The 16,491-nt window shown below is 41.0% G+C and overlaps 1 protein-coding gene across 5 annotated transcripts in view; it reads right to left on the bottom strand.

Annotated features, from left to right (window-relative positions):
• CRAMP1 (cramped chromatin regulator homolog 1) overlaps positions 1 to 16,491 on the bottom strand; it is a 49,581-nt gene that overhangs the window by 19,825 nt on the left and 13,265 nt on the right. For all 5 annotated transcript variants that reach the window (XM_066198511.1, XM_066198512.1, XM_066198513.1 and 2 more), the window contains exons 4-9: positions 15,711 to 15,864; positions 12,324 to 12,407; positions 9,769 to 9,817; positions 2,949 to 3,034; positions 2,135 to 2,258; positions 955 to 1,036 (exon numbers count right to left, since the gene is read on the bottom strand). In XM_066198511.1, the coding sequence (XP_066054608.1) occupies positions 955 to 1,036; positions 2,135 to 2,258; positions 2,949 to 3,034; positions 9,769 to 9,817; positions 12,324 to 12,407; positions 15,711 to 15,864 (579 nt within the window). The remainder of the gene's footprint in view (positions 1 to 954; positions 1,037 to 2,134; positions 2,259 to 2,948; positions 3,035 to 9,768; positions 9,818 to 12,323; positions 12,408 to 15,710; positions 15,865 to 16,491) is intronic.

The following is a 16,491-nucleotide window of genomic DNA, read 5'->3' as shown; positions in this document are numbered from 1 at the left end:
CCTAGCTGGTTGAGGGCATGTTCTCTATTCAGCAGAGATTATAGAGAAGAAACTATAATCAGAAATCAGGTCCTCTGTGGTGATAAAGACTGCAGTGAAGACCTGCTACAAACCCAAAATAAATACCCATTCCGAACAAAATTACTTCTCTCTGTTTCACACACCACAGTAATTGTAAAAAAAAATCCTAACCAACAAACCCCAAGAAAACCAAGCAAAACCTCCAAATTGCACAGCAAAGCAGCCGCTCACGAGTGGTAGCAAACTCCACCTTACACACGCTGACATCTTGCAGAGTTTCAAGTGCTATGCTGCTGCTTCTTGCAGGCTCACAAATTAAACAGAAGAGCCTGAACGAAAGGCCCAAGAAGAAGGTAAATCCTGCAAGTCAGAAGGACTAGGTTCAGAACAGAACAGCTGTTAACTCACAAATCCTTCTACTGCATGGATCAAAGTTCAGAGGCAGGGACACCCTGAACGCTGTATGGCTCAGACAGTGCAGAGATACATTGCAGGTAGCAGCAGCTACCTTGACAAGAAGCTGAAGCCTTCATTGGTGAAACTGCACAAAGTGCAGTGATCTGTCCTTAATCTCTCTGCTGAAACTGGAAACAGAATTTTCAATTATCCAGGCTGTACGGGGGTCACCAACTGATAATGAACCAGACTAAGATCACTGTTTAGGGAAATGAAATGAAGGGAGGAATGTAATTTTTTCTTCATTAGCTTTCATAGGATCATACTAGAGAAGAGTTGAGGTAAAAGCAGAACACTATGGGATCTCCCACAAAAGCTTCCATTAATGATGCTGAGAGTTGACCTCTATGTTTACTAAACAGGGACCGGTACATTTATGAAGTAATTCATTATTCCTATGCAAAACTGAACTTGGAATAGGAAGGGAATTGCTCCCAGGACACAGCACATGGAACAGACCGAGTAGGAAAAGGATACAACCCGCACTTCATGGAGAGCCCACTTCTGCTTCAGGAATTCAAGGAGGCTGGAGACCTTCCGATGTAACTCCACGATCATCCTGTATGCAAGAGAAGCAAAGCAAGGGAACAGAAAACAACTGTCAGCTGGAGCTCCAAGTCCTAACCTTGATGCTAGAAGGGGAATTAAGGAACAAACTGGCATTCTATAATGCCAGCACAAAGAACACTCTCAAGCACTAAGAAAAAAAACACAACAAACCAAAAAACAAATGTTATCCCATAAATCTTTAACTTTAAAATCTAGGTTAACCCACAACTGTCACAACTCACACATTTTAAAAGCCTGTCAGATAAACCTGACTGCCATGATTCAAGTAACTATTTTTTCCAGATGGAAACAGATAGGAAAAGATGGCAGGACTTAGCTGAACTGCAAAAGCACAGGCAAGGCACAAAGTTACTACATGAAGTGTAAAAAGAAAGAGAAAATGGGGCACAAAAGACTCTTAAACATTTACTTTTTGAATGCATTTTACTAAATAAACCTAATGCAGAGAAGAGAATGGATATTTTTATCATGATCTTTGGTCATTACACTGAAGTGCTGCATTTGAAACAACACTCAACATCATAGAGGCATCATGTTTGCTGCCCCAAGTTCTGGACTAGAAGTAAGTACCAGGATGAACAGCCACTGATGACACTAAACAGCTGCACCAACATTTTGCAAGGGAGAAGCTACCAACACCTTCCATGCTGCTGTAACCATTGAGTGCAGGTGAAATGTTCAGAGCCTTGGTGCAGGCACCTCTGACCATTGTATATGTTCCCTTCTCTCTGTCTATTGTACATTCAATACAAATTTCAGTAGAACCAAGGCTGCTATCTTCATTTTACTTGCCCTCTCCTCTGATATTAAGTGGCACAAACTATACTTATCTCCAAAGCTACTAGCTCCTTCATTACTCAAATTAAAAGATATAAAGAACAATGGTAATCTAATTTTCCCACGTGATAACTCATGTTTACAAACCATGTACTCTGGTTGGACAAAGGCTTCAGACTAAGTACACTCAGGCCAACTGCATTATCAAAGATGAACTGCCCAACTGGCAAAGAGAACCCTGAAGAGGAAGGGGTTAGGATGCTGCTCATCTATTTCCCTATTCTGAGCACCACAATCAGTTCTCCATTACCTAAGTCGTGGGTTCTGGGCAAGACTCTGTACTCGAGCCCATGCGTGGTTATTCCGTGGCTGCAGCTCCACAGGGACCTTGAGAGGAAGTCGTACTGGCTTTTGGTCCTCTTCATCACTCACACCTGAACAGAGGTGAAGCACAAAGGGTCAAAGCAAGGACAACTCAGTCACAACACTGTATGCTCAGTTACACAATACAAAACATCAGACACCACCATCACCTACAGACAACTCGGGCAGCTCAGCTTCACCAGTGGAGCCTGCTTCCTTAATTACCTTTTGTTCCAATATGTTCTTATCCTTGGACACTGCAGTGATACTGGGGATTCCAGTTGAGCAAGCAGTGTCAAAAATCAGATGTCTAGAAACTTTGAGCAAGTACAGTATTTTAGACCTTTGAACAGCCTGATTCTACTTACTTGAGAAGGAGGAAAAAAAAAATCTGAAATTAAATCACACATAGCTAAATAGGAGAAGGTAAAAATTTTGAAAATGTTCAGTGCTAAACACTATACTGCTGCTGATTTACTGGCACCTTCACACACAGCGAAAGCACAACTGTGTAAAGCAGCAGTGAACTGGTGTGGTGTGGTTATTTCCTTTTCATCTTAGCTGGTAAGAAAACTGGGTGAGTCTTGAAGTTATTGGGGTTATACAAGAGAACAGGCCAAGGCAGAATACTGTGCCCAGGACAAACATCCAACAGCTCAAATTTCCCTGTCAGTGATGGACACACCAGAACAAGCCTGATCTTCTTCTGTGTTTCCAGCCATCTTCTAGAACACGCTCATGTTTCAGCATCTTCTACTCACCATCTGGATCACAGAGTTTCTTCAAAGCCCTGCACATGGGAGCTTTGATACGCAGGTTTCTGCCTTTGTAACGAACAGTTGTAGCCCTGGATATATGGAAAGAGAAGTACTTAGAGGAACCAGTAACAAGTGTGTGAATACAGACCTATTAGGCCCTGTGCTCTTCACCATCTTCACATATTGGACACAGGACTGGAAGGGGTAACTAAGCAAGTCAGCAGATGATACAAAAATTGGGAGAAGCTGTGGACTCCCTTGAAGGCAGGGAGACTCTGTAGAGAATGCTCAACAAATGAGAGGACTGGGCAATCACCAACCATGTGAAGTTCAACAAGGGAAAGTTCTGGATTCTGTACCTGGGATGGAGCAACCTTGGATGTATGGACAGACTGGAGAATGAGATGCTGAAGACCAGTGCTGCAGAAAGGACCTGGGGGTCCGGGTCAAGGGCCAGTTGGATCTGAGTCACCAGTGCCCTGGACCCAGGTGGAAAATCCCTGTTCTGGGGGCACGAGATCCAGCATTGCCAGCTAGGCCAGGGAGGGGATTGTCTCATTTGTCCCACTCTGCTTTGCACTAGAGTGGCCTCACGTTGAGTAATGTGTGCAGTTTTGGTCACCACAATATAATAAAGATTTTAAACTATTAGAGAGTGTCCAAAGGAGGGCAACAAAAATGGTGAAGGGGGAAGCCATATGAGGACTGGCTGAGGGCACTTAGTCTGTTAAGCCTGGAGAAACAGAGATTGAGGGGAGACCTTCTTGCAGTTAGAACTTCTTCATGAGGGGGAGAGAAGGGGCAGACACCCATTCCTTCTCTGTGCTGGTGACCAGTGACAGGACCCAAGGAAACGGACTGAAGTTGTGTCAGGGCAGGTTTAGGTTGGATATTAGAAAAAGCTTCATCCCCCAGAGTGCTTGGGCACTGAACAGGCTCCCCAGAGCAGTGGTCCCAGCACCAAGCCTGACAGAGATCAAGAAGCATTAGGACAATGCTCTCAGGCACAGTGTGACTCTTGGGGATCATGCTGTGCAGGGCTGGGAGTTGGACTCGATGACTCTTGTCCCATCCAACTCAGCTTATTCTGTGATTCTGTGATCAGGGACTCAGTGCAAGAGACTGTCACGGCTACAGGAACGAATATAGGAATGTAAGGGTTTGCAGTGCATTCAGTCTTTCCTATCAGCCTACTTTTCATTGTGGAAGTGCTACTCTTGTGACGCTCCTCTTCTAGACTTTCATGAAACGCTTGGTTGTCCACTCAGTGAGGGACTTCTGTTCTATAAGTGGACCAGGATTACGTTACTTTGGTTCAAGAGTACCCTCACAGACAGCTGCTTCATAAAAGACAAGTGGTTTTGATTTAGTCTCCTCTTTATACTCATGACTGTTAATTAGAGTCTGCAGTTTTTGCAGAGTTTTACATTTGGAAATATGATCAGTGTATGGTGCAGACATGAGGTCTAAGAGCTTGTGCAGAAACCTGAAAAAAGTAACTTTTTACAGTTTCACTGGTTTAGCTTCAGTTATCACCTTAGCAGTTTCAAAGATCCTTAAAAGTCAAAGGTCATTTTTGTTTTCACACCGTGAAACTATTTGATTTCTTCACTCTATCAGTCCTGTTTTCTTTTCAGGGACTTAAAAGGCAGGCATTGAGCCCAATCAAATTACCAATGGCAGTATTACTACTTGAAACATTAAGGATCAGCTGGCACAGAAGCAGCAGGATTGAACACAAGTCCTTGCAGTAAAATGAAATAAATTATAGAGAATATTCCTATGCTGTAAGTAAAACACCATCATGCAGGAAAAGCAGTTGTCTACAGTGCTAAGAGGAAAATTTGCAAAAGGGCAGCAGAAGTGAAGCCAGACCTGAGAAGATGGAGCTGATGGGGTGAGCAACTCAAAAGTTTCAGTTACTGAACTGTGAACTTCTATAGATCTGGAATATACCTGGGCTGGAAGGGCAGATTTCCTTTCAGCTTAAGTTTTGGAAACAAGAATTGTTTGAAGACAGTTGGTCTTCACCAAATCCAACAGTGTAAAGTCTCTGTCAGTGTCTTCCAGTGTAAAGACTCTTGGAGAGGGACACAGAAACCCTTGTGGATATCTAATCAATAAGTTAAGGTAAGGATGAAAGGTAAAACCTCCTCCTGGGCACCTCAGCCTTAGCAGGAGACTCCATATCCTCCTGTATTTGTCCTTAAAGTTTAGATATGATTTTATCAGAAAATCGGCATTTTGTACAATGATCCACTTCCCTATTTGTAATCTGTTGTAATACAACAAATTCTTTCGATTACTTGTGCAAGCTTAGTTTTTGCGAATGCAATTCTTTATTATCAAATGTGCACTTTGAAGCATGTGAGTGAAGAGTCAGAAATAGCATTATTATTATTATCATCATCATCATCATCATAATACAGTATCACAGTACAAGTAAGAAGGGATTTGGGGAGAGAAACATGTTTTTTATTAACTGACATGACTATATAAACCAATCAATTAATCACATGAGTGGAAGGTGACTGAAAGAAGGGCCTGGCTGCTCAGAAGGCCCAGAAAGATTGACCTGGCTAAAACAGCTGAGGTAATTGACCTAAGAAAAAGAAGAAAGGTGCTGTTGTTAATTTTTTGTATTTCCTATTTCTGTTCAAGAATCCAGCTAGTTGGTCATAAAGCATTAACTGCTGAGTCAGGCTTCCTGGTAGTTGTCCATGCTCAATTTGTCTGCCACCTGTGCAGGTGAACCTTGGGCTGCAGGTATCCACCATCTGTTACCATAGAGCAGCTTATAAATGAACATGGATCGGCATCATGAACTCCTGACTGCATCTCTATCTGTGCTTCAAAGGGCAGAGAGACAAGAAAAAAAACAACCAACCCAACCAAAACCTAAGATAAAAGCCAGAAGTGTGAAAAATGTAAGTATATTATGGAAAAAATATTATTTGAAAAAAAACCCCAAACAACCAAAAGACCAAACAAAGCAATAAAACACTAGGAGGAAAATCACATTGGAGGAAACCAAACAACTGCAAATCTGCTGATATCTGTATGGGGAGGCAGGAACAACTGCCTTCCCTGAGCATAAGGGGAAATGGCACAGTACAGAAGTCAGCGAACAAAGTAGACCATTCAGTAAATGAAGAAACCCAAAGCACACAAAAATGTGACAAAACATTAAAGACTTCCCATGCAAGTTTTTCACCCTGCCACTACAGCACTTTTCCACAACTATAGCAATCAATGCTATTTTCATGTCTCCCTCACACATTCTTTAGAATATCCCAGCTCCCCATATTCAGGTGTTCTGCTTCCCCTAATTTCCTTTTCCATTAAGTACGATTTAGCTTCAGGCAATCTAGGACAGAGTCTAAAGAATAACCTATTATCAAACTAATATAAAAGCAGATATATTTAGACACTATAATTTTCTAATTGAAATCTGTCTCTGAGAGCCTGGAAAAACACAATTTCTACAAATGTAGGGGAAAGCACAGTAAAGGAGTCAGTCTGCAACAGAACTACTCTTAGCTTCAAAATACCTATTTTCTTCTGTTACCTAGATCCTGGATGTCTCCAAAGGCAGGAAAAGGTAAGTCTTAAAACAGTCTCTCTACTGACTATGCACACAGAATTACCAGTCTGACCTGACACCAAGAGCATAACATGCCTACTTAAAATGGTTTGGTTTATATATTACTTTTTTCAGTATGAACTGTTATTTTCTGATCAAGATTTTCAGAGTTACAGATTTCCCCTCAGTATGCCAAAGAGCTTTCCCAAGGAATGGAAAGACAGTGAAGAATCACTCCTATCTCACATAAAATACATCCAGAATCTGAACCAGACAGAGCAACTAATTCCTGTTACTGGTTTCTGTCTTTCTTACCTTGTGCTATAAAGAGCCTCTCGGGTTGGAGGGTAAAACCATATACACTACCAGACACCGAAAACTGCTCAGCTTAATTGGTGCACAGTTATAATACTTCTTTAAACTAGGTGATTCTTGTGGTTTGTGTTTTTTTGTTTTTTTTTTTCTAACTTACCCAGAATTCGTACATATTTACAAAGAGATCAAGAAAATATTTGTATTTGTTACCAGAGTCAGCTGATTGGAGTTGTCAAGCACTCCTTAGTATCCATGACCTGGGTTATAAGCTCAACTACAAAGCTTTTAAGTATGTTTTTCTTATGAGTCTCTCACAGGGTCATTTGTTTTTCCATACTCCATGAAATTAGTACAGAAACCAGAGATGCAAAACAAGCACTGAATTAGAGCATGCAACTCCAGGGTCTGGAGTCACGCTGCAAATAAATTACCACGTAGCTCCTCACAATCTTATCCTTTCTCAACTTTTCTTACCAATTAAATGAAGAGAATGTTTACCTACTTAAGGAGCAGATCATCAGAATAATGCATGTTCACATTCCCCATTTTTAATCACTTTGGATTCACTTTCTTTCATGGCTTTCCTCAGTGACGAGCCTTACAAAGTGCGTTGCATACAAAAGAGGAGCGACACACTTGAAAGAAACATGTTAGGAACTGGAGAAATAACTGATTACAAATAGGGAAGAGTATCATGGAATTGTACCATCACTGAGCACGATGGGAAGATGAACCAACCGAGGTATATGCAATGTGTTTGCTTCTGGGAGCTGTGCGGCTGTCCTGCACATGCAGGTGGCGCAGACATCCAGGTGGTAATGAAAACACAGTTTGCTCTTCTTCAGCTGATGAGGTTCACCACCAAATGGAGTAAGGGATGCAGGAGAAAAAGGGAAGCAAAGATGGGTCTCTCGGATGCAGACAAAAAGCCTATGCAAAAGCAACTACTTCTGAACTGGTGAATGTTACGTACATTTTAATTTTGGCGTAGAAGATTAGCATTAATACTTTGAAATGCTGAGACTCCTGTTCCCAAAATGATTTGTTACAAGACTGGCTTTCATGGAATAAACACAGAGACTTTACAGAAATCACTAGCCCTCATTAACAATTAATTAGAAGAACTAAGGCCTGAACCATGCAAAGTGATAGACTGATACTACAGCTCACTAAATGTCATCAGGCTCATTTGATATGCTTCAGTCTGTTTGGATGACTCAGTGTAAGAAAGGTGCTCTAGTATAGCACAGAGTGGCTAAACCAACTGCTGATACTCTGAACCATATATTCAGGAAACGACAGATGAAGACTCATCCCAGGCTCACTTTAACTGGTAACTCCAATTTAAAGAAGTAATTTAAGAATAATGCAGTTAAACATACCGTTCATATTTTGCTAATTGTACAAAACCCAAACCATATAGAATTTCTCTTCTCATTTTAAACCTTGCAGTTAACAGAAGAATGAACAAGTCATTCAAGCATCCCATTGAAGACCATCCACACAAGCACACTGTACAAACAGCATCATCCAGGAGAGGAAAGGTCGTTCAGCTCCTAAGAAAGTTATCTGGAAACTCCATTTGAGAACACAAGAAAGGTACAACACTAAGTATCCATATAATGCAAGGTAAAGTCAAAAGACTGCAGCTGCTGAGGGGGCAAACTCCTGTTCCTGTTCACAATCAAGTTTACTTCATCAATAACTTGTCTGGTACAGTAAACACCCTAAAAGCAAGAGTGCAATAGGTAAAAGCAGACCTGTAACAGACAGAAAGTAATGATTTTTCAAATCATTTTTTAAGATGGGATTAAGGACACATCAATGCCTCCTAAGTAATCACATGCCTTATCCTTTTAAAGAGATTTCACTTTAAAACACAAATCTAGAAAACTGAACTGGTTTGGAAAAATTTATGCACAAATACATCAGGTATGCCCTCATTTCTAACATTTGCAACTTCTAACCCCTTCTGCATTCTAAGAGTACATTGACTCATAAACTGCACCCCCAAATCCCACAATACTCTCTAGAAGTGAAAGAAAACATTCATTCTTAATGTCAAGGAGATGCAAAAGTCACTGGAGGGCTGAGGCCCCCTGTGTGCCAAAGGGTCATTTCAGGTCTGAAAGTCAGTATTCATGAGCCCTGCTGAGGCAGAATGGTTCGGAGATGAACCCTCACTGCAAGAAGAACAGTAAGGGGCTGGAGTGTGTGCAGAGATGGGAATGGAGCTGGGGAAGGGTCTGGAGCACAAGTCTGACGAGGAGCGGCTGAGGGAGCTCAGGGGGCTCAGCATGGAGAAAAAGAGGCTCAGGGGGGACCTTCTGGCTCTGCACAACTCCCTGACAGGAGAGGGCAGGTGGGGAGGGTGGGGTCAGGCTCTGCTTCCAGGGAACAAGGGATAGGACAAGAGGAAACAGCCCAAAGTTGTGCCAGGGGAGGTTTAGATGGGATATTGGGAACATTTCTGCACTGGAAATGTGGTCAGGCAGTGGGACAGGCTGCCCAGGGCAGTGGTGGAGTGACTATCCCTGAAGAGATTTAAAAGACCTATGGATGTGGCACTTGGGGACAGGAGTTAGTGGTGGCAGGGCTGAGGTAATGGTTCGACTTGATGATCTTGGATTCCTACTTTAATAATTCTATGATTTCTCTGAATGAATCCACATGGCTAAGTGCTGTAGCTTCTGTAAAAATTCCCATTTAACTATTTTATTAAACTTAATCCATCATTTCTTATTATTAACAATTAATGGCTTCATGGAAAAGGGAAGAAATATCTTAATACAAAACAAAGAGTGGAAAACATCAAACTTCAGCTCTTGAAAATTAAGAAATGCCCCAAACTTGGGCTGATCAATACAACAGTCAAGTTGCTAAACAACACAGTTTAAGGAGTTTCAGAAATAAGTTCTTACTTACCCAGCTTGAATGAGCTCATTGAGTTTAGCTGCGTTCTTGTCATCCATACCTTTTCAGTAAATAAGACAACACAGTGAATTAGGATTTACATTGTTAAACCCATGGCCTTCTCTGTGTCCTGCTGGGTTTTCAAAGCTATTACACTTCATTCTTACGTAGGATTAACATGCATAAATGTGTTGTAACATAGCTCTTCTGCAAAGTTTGTTTTTTCATAACATGCAAGCTTTACCTGATCCTTGCCACAAAAATTACTTTTTACACATGGATTAAATGACCCTAGTTTAGGTGCTACAGCCATCTTTGAACACTGGGCTATAATCTGACAATGGGGTGTTAAAAAGCAAAGCTTCTTCCTGCTCAATCTCTGTTGTTAAGGCAGCAAGGCAGAATGAAACAGCAACCTAATGCTTAACAAAACCCAAAAGTAAGTAAAAATAATAAAATGCACATGCAACCCTCACTTTTTTGTATGCATTGAGGAACATGTTTTTAAACTGACATTTTGCTGACTTGATTTATATGACAGTTAGGCCCAGATCTATTTACTGAACAATTAACCTCCCTCTGGCAATACTGAAAGTATTTCTGGAGTACTCTTGTGTCTCAATAGCTCTCAGTAAATCTCCTCCATTCCTGTGACTGTGAATACCACAAGAGAAAAAAAAAAGGGGGGGGCCAGGAGGAGGGAAGGAAGAAACTGCTTTCCACAGCTACAGAGTAGACCTGTCATAAATGGGTGTAGAGTCTTGCAGCTTGAGTACATTTGGTCTTGGAGATAAGAATTTTCCAAGCGACAGTGGGTAATGTATGTAACCAAGTCCCAAAGTTCTAAAAAGACAGAAGCACAGAAGCTGCAGGCATTGCTATGGTGACTGTGTGAAATCTTACTCCCAGTCATATAGCAAGAAGGGTCTGCTTGTAAAACAAGATGTGGGTACAGGAAAGAAACACTAACGCTGATTTCTGGTGACAGTGCAATGTGCCTTGCTTCTGCACCTGCTTTGTCATCAAACAGTTCAAAATTGCTTCTCCAAGCTGAGCACTGCTTCTCCAATTAACACACTGGAGATCTTGAAACAAACAGAATAAAGGCAATATGAACATTCACAACAATCTCGTTCATTACCTGTTATGACAGGAGTCCCAGGTAAGGGAATAACACAGCAAAAAACCCTTCCCAAAATCCCACAAACCTTTTAGGAATTGTACATGTTCACTCATGAACGCTTTCGTGTCCATTTCACTTTACAACTAGTATGTCTTCACAAAGAAGTGAAGGTATTTTCATGGTTTTTCATGTCTCACAAATTAAACTTAACCCTAAGCCTAAACTTAGTAGGTAGAAGATGCACTATGATGTAACACTGACTGTACGAAAAGCCTGGGAACAAATGAATGAATACATGGATAAAAAGATGTATGCACACGGACTGGCACATACATGGCATGTTCCTCTGCCCACTCTTCAAGCCAGTCATGTCAGAGCTCTCTCTGGTCTGGAAACCATGAAAACCATAGGTATCATGTCCTGGGGTTCATCCCCTCAGTGTGGACAGTAGGGTAAGGTAGGGGTCCTCTATTCTACTCAGGTGAGATTCCACCTGCAGCTCTGGGGGTCCCAGCATATGAAGTACTTAAAGGCTTAAAAGAAAGACAAGGACAGACTTTTCAGCATGGCCTGGAGGGACAGGACAAGGGTTGATGGTTTTAAACTACAGAAGGGGAGATTTAAACTACATATAATTAAAACATTTTTTTATTACAGTGTGGGGAGGCTCTGGCACAGGTTCCCCAAAGAAGCTGTGGCTGCCCCATTCCCAGTTGGATGGGGGCAGGAGCAACCTGGTCTAATGGAAAGTACCCCTGCCCATGGCAGGGGGTTGGGACAAGATGGTCTTTCAGGTCCCTTCCAATCCAAACCATTTTGTATTTCTGTGAGCCTAAGCTCAGGTATGTTGCTAATACAATTAATAAACTGCCAGCAAACAGTGGAGCATTGTTATGGCACACACTCTTCCATCTCCACTCATCAATATGGACAAAACTGGATTCTGGGACTGACGAAGTCAGAACGCATCTTGCTTAGCCAGTAAAGTTATGTCCAGTTATGATTTGTGCGTTTTCATCTTCAGGGTAGTGAGCAAACATTTAGAGAAAAACTTAGAAAAATACACCATCCCAGATTTTGACTCCATAGGCACAAGTAATTCTGGGTGTAAATGGTACAATTTACACACTTAATTGCTCAGGTTTCAATTGTAACAGAATAGATAATCTAAGCGTTGTGTATGTTTTCCTATCACCTGTGGGGAATACATGCACTGCATTCTGCAGACAGATAAAACTAAAGAAACCTATTGAAGTGGACTTATGCAACAGACGAAGAAGGTCTATTAAAAAAAAAATACATTTAATGAAGAAATAACACCACAGATTACAGCAATAGCCAAGAACTCGAAAGTGGAACTGAACTAGACACTTCCAGCCACAAGGGTAGTAGATACAACTCTGATTCTATCATGTAAAAATAACCTGAAGTCACTCATACTCACATCCCCCGATCTTTTTCCTCAGTTCCCCATAGCAGATTAAGCCATACAGCTCCAGGGAAGATTTTTTCAGCCCTTGAGAAAACACTAGAAAGCAGAAAAGGTGTCAGTGAGATGCAGATTGCAGATACACACAGCTACATTGCAGATACTCATTTCAACACTAAAAAGGAGAGGATTTGTATTTTCAATGATGAGACAAACCAGATCAAAGGCAAAACTATGTTCTGGTTCAAGAAACACTATAATCGGATTGGTTCACCAACTTCCTTTTCATGGCATTTTTTAGATTACAAGAAAACAAAGCAGCTTCCATGAAATTTAACAAATATACAACTGCTCAATATGCAAAATAAAGCTAATTCATAATAAAGATAGGTCTACTATCAACTGTTGATAAATTCTAAGGGGGATGTCCAGACACCCTCAAGCAAATGCACAGAGAATTCTTTTACATGAAAATTCAGAGGAAGGTCTGGATTTTCCAGAAGACAGAGAACATTTTTTGTGCACACAAACACAACGCAAGAGATTTGACGCAAAATCTAGATTCTAAATTTTTACACAAAAACATGCTGACATTTTATTCAACTTTGCAAGGGATTTTTCTGTCCTTTCTCTTCAACACACAAGATGTGGAGATTACTGCTTATAGATCTAAAGATGAATGATAGCAAGGATAGCCTTGTGGTTTACAAATCAAGTGAAAATATTTATTCTTGTCTATTCATCAGAACTTTAGTTCTCATTGATCTCAAAATCCAAGCACACATATTTCTACCAATACTAAACCTAATCAAACTTATCAATTAAGTTAACCTAATTTAACCATTGATGGTTAAATTCCTACAGACAATGAGATTCTAGACCTCACAGATATAGATATGTAACTTTTTGTTATCCAAGAAACACATTATCTTCTTCTGTGACATCTTTCTATTTTAAAAATTTTTCCATACTGTGTTCGCTGCAACACTGGCTTTTTAAAAAAATAGTAATGGCTTCATCTTAAAGTGCTGCCTTGTTTTGAAAAAAGGAACTCATAAACACACCTTTTGCCAGGTGGTTTAGATACTCAAGCCCTCCTTTAGTTAACCTTCAGGAACACAAATGTTCATAAAGAGACTATATACTTGTAGTATAGTATGTATTATCGTACATAGTACAATACTAAGTGTACTGTACACTAGCTTTGCATGCCTTCAACTTCTTTCTAGCCATATCCATTTCTCCTTAATGAGCTATTTTTTTAATAACTCATTAATAACTTTTTATTAATAACTCATTATTTTTAAATTTTAGTGAGGTTTAACAAGACCGAGTGCTGGGTCCTGCACTTTGGTCAAAACTCCCTGCAGCACTAGTGGCTAGGGACAGAGTGGCTGGACAGCAGCCAGACAGAAAGGGACCGGGGGATGCTGATTAACAGCGAACTGAACATGAGCCAGCAGTGTGCCCATGTGGCCAAGAAGGCCAATGGCACTTGGCCTGGATCAGGAATGCTGTGGCCAGTAGGACCAAGGCAGTGATTTTTCTCTTGTATTTGGCACTGGTTGGCCACACCCTGAGTGCTGTGACCATTTCTGGGCCCCCTCAATTTAGGAAGGATCTTGAGATGCTCAAATGCATCCAGAGAAGGGCAACAAAGCTGGTGAAGGGGTTGGAACACAAGTCCTGTGAGAAGTGGCTGATGGAGCTGGGATTGTTTAGCCTGTGGAAAAGGAGGCTCACGGGAGATCCCATCACTCTCTACAACTTCCTAAACGGAGGGTGTAGCCAGGTGAGGGTCAATCTCTTCTCTTAGGCAACCAGTCACAAAATGAGAGGACACAGCCTTAAGCTGCATCAGGGGAGGTCTAGGATGGACATTAAGAGAAAGTTCTTCACAGAAAGACTGATTGAGCATTGGAATGGGCTGCCCAGGGAGGTGGTGGAGTCACTGTCTCTGGAGGTATTTAAGAAAAGACTGGATGTGGCACTTGGTGCCATGGTCTACACGACAAGGTGGTCATGGGTTGGACTCAATGATCTCAAAGGTCTTCTCCATCCCAGTTCATTCTGTGATAAAGAGATTGTGTTTTACACTAACTTTGCATTCCTTTAACTTCCTTCCACATCCATTTCTCCCTGATGAACTATTTTTAACTTGAGAGGGTCTGCCCACAAACTGCAGATGAATTTACTATCCAAACTTCTGCGGATATTTATGAGTTATTCAAAGACCAAAACCTTCACCAGCCCATTCCAATGCTCAATCACTCTGGGAAGAACTTCCTCTTAATATCCATCCTAGACCTTTCCTGACGCAGCTTAAGGCTGTGTCCTCTCATTCCGTGACTGGTCGTCTAAGAGAAGAGATTGACCCCCACCTGGCTACACCTTCCTTAAACTGCCATGATTTATGCATCTTAGAATACGCCATCAGAAGAACCAGAAAACTCTGAAGACTATTACTTAATCAACAAGCTAATGGGAAAACAGACGTTTTTGACACTGAGAGTCAGAATCTTAGTACAATCTGCTCATTCTGAAATACATTTCTTTAGCCTGTTACACAGATTAGGCCACCCACAGACTAACTCGAATCCTCTCTGCCCATTCCTAAGTAGTATGGATTTGATAAAAATCCATTCTCAATTATCATGTCACTATTACTGTTATAAAACACCACCAGCAGTTTATCTGACTTCCCAATTTAGTTTTCATTAAGCCAGTTGCAGAAGGAGAAAAAAGAATGGGAAGGGGAATACGGCACTGCGAATCCTAAGCTATTGAATCTATGGTACAATTTCAAACTTCTTTAAAATGGGAGCAAATATGTGACCATTTACACTTGTACCAGACTGTTATTTGTTTCTATCTTCCCCCAAGAATTGCAAAGTGGTGCTGGGTCAGTTTGCTTGATGGAACCATGCCTGATTAATGTTTAGGCAGTTCTCCTTGAAGGTGTGCTCCTGAGAATACAAAAACATTTCCTTGAACCTGTTTTTTCCCCAGTATTAACAGCAGGATCTGCATTTACTATGGTGTGGTGAATTCACAGAAGTAGTGACAGAAACACCAGGTTTTGAAAAGTATTTTTCACAAAACACAAACTTTGATAAGGTCATGCTAACAAAAATAAAAACTGAGACACTGTGGATTCCCCGTTCCTGAAGGTTGCCACGGGCCAGGTTGGACGGGACATTGAGCAATCTGGTCTAGTGGAGAGTGTCCTTGCCCATGGCAGAGGATGGAACGGGATGGTCTTTGAGGTCCATTGTAACCCAAACCATCCTGTGGTTCTACAACTCTATGTTCAGTATTTATTTCCTCCTCAGTATTTATTTCCTCACCTCTAAAAGGCAGGACACCAACCATTGCACCAAGCCCATTTTGGTGCATACTAACCATTGTCAAAGTCAATGTACTTGGAGATCTTGTGCCAGGTGCGGTAGTAGAAGTGCCGGACCTGCTCCTTGTTCTTCACCATGCTTGCTGGTTTGCCTTTCTTCTTGTATTTCAGGGCAATGTTGTTCTGGATAGCTTCAAAGTCCTTCCCATGCTGAAGAAAGAATAAATCAAAGTGAAATACTCAAACTCAAACTTGGATCTGTCATAAGTCAAGCCAAACAATGTGAGGGACTTTGGGGTTCTTTGGGGGAAACTGGATTTCAGTGGCCATGAACAGAAGTTTTGGGGATCAGAACTCAACAGTCAAAGAATGACATTGGCTTCCTTTGTTTTACATACAATGCAGCATAGATGCCAAATTAATTACTTTCCAATTTCTTTAACTGTTTCAAAAAAAACCCAGTACGCTGCTAGCAAATTTAAAAAATCACCCAAGTTTACTTACAAATGTAAGTAGCAGGACTGAAAACACTGATTTTTTTCCCTGAGCATTCTTTACTTTCTTTTACTTTTTTCCCTGAGCATTCTTTACTTTCCTCTGCATTCCCCCCACCAATTCTGACTAGAGTAAATGAAAAACATACCATATTTACAGTACATTTCATATTACTGTTACTAAGAGTAAAAAAATTGAGTTTCAAAATATTTGATATTATACACATTCACTCCTGCTATCACAGAAATTTTGTCTTCAGAAAAGGTTGAAACCGATTTAAGTAAGAAAGTATGAAAATCTCTTCTGAAAAGCAGTGCCACAAAATGAATGGTAGGACGGACT

The sequence above is a fragment of the Chamaea fasciata genome, unplaced genomic scaffold, assembly GCF_029207755.1.
Source record: "Chamaea fasciata isolate MVZ Bird 193981 ecotype frontalis unplaced genomic scaffold, bChaFas1.0.hap1 SCAF_16, whole genome shotgun sequence".
Taxonomy (NCBI): Eukaryota; Metazoa; Chordata; class Aves; order Passeriformes; family Sylviidae; genus Chamaea; species Chamaea fasciata.
This window is presented reverse-complemented; position numbering and strand designations above follow the sequence as displayed.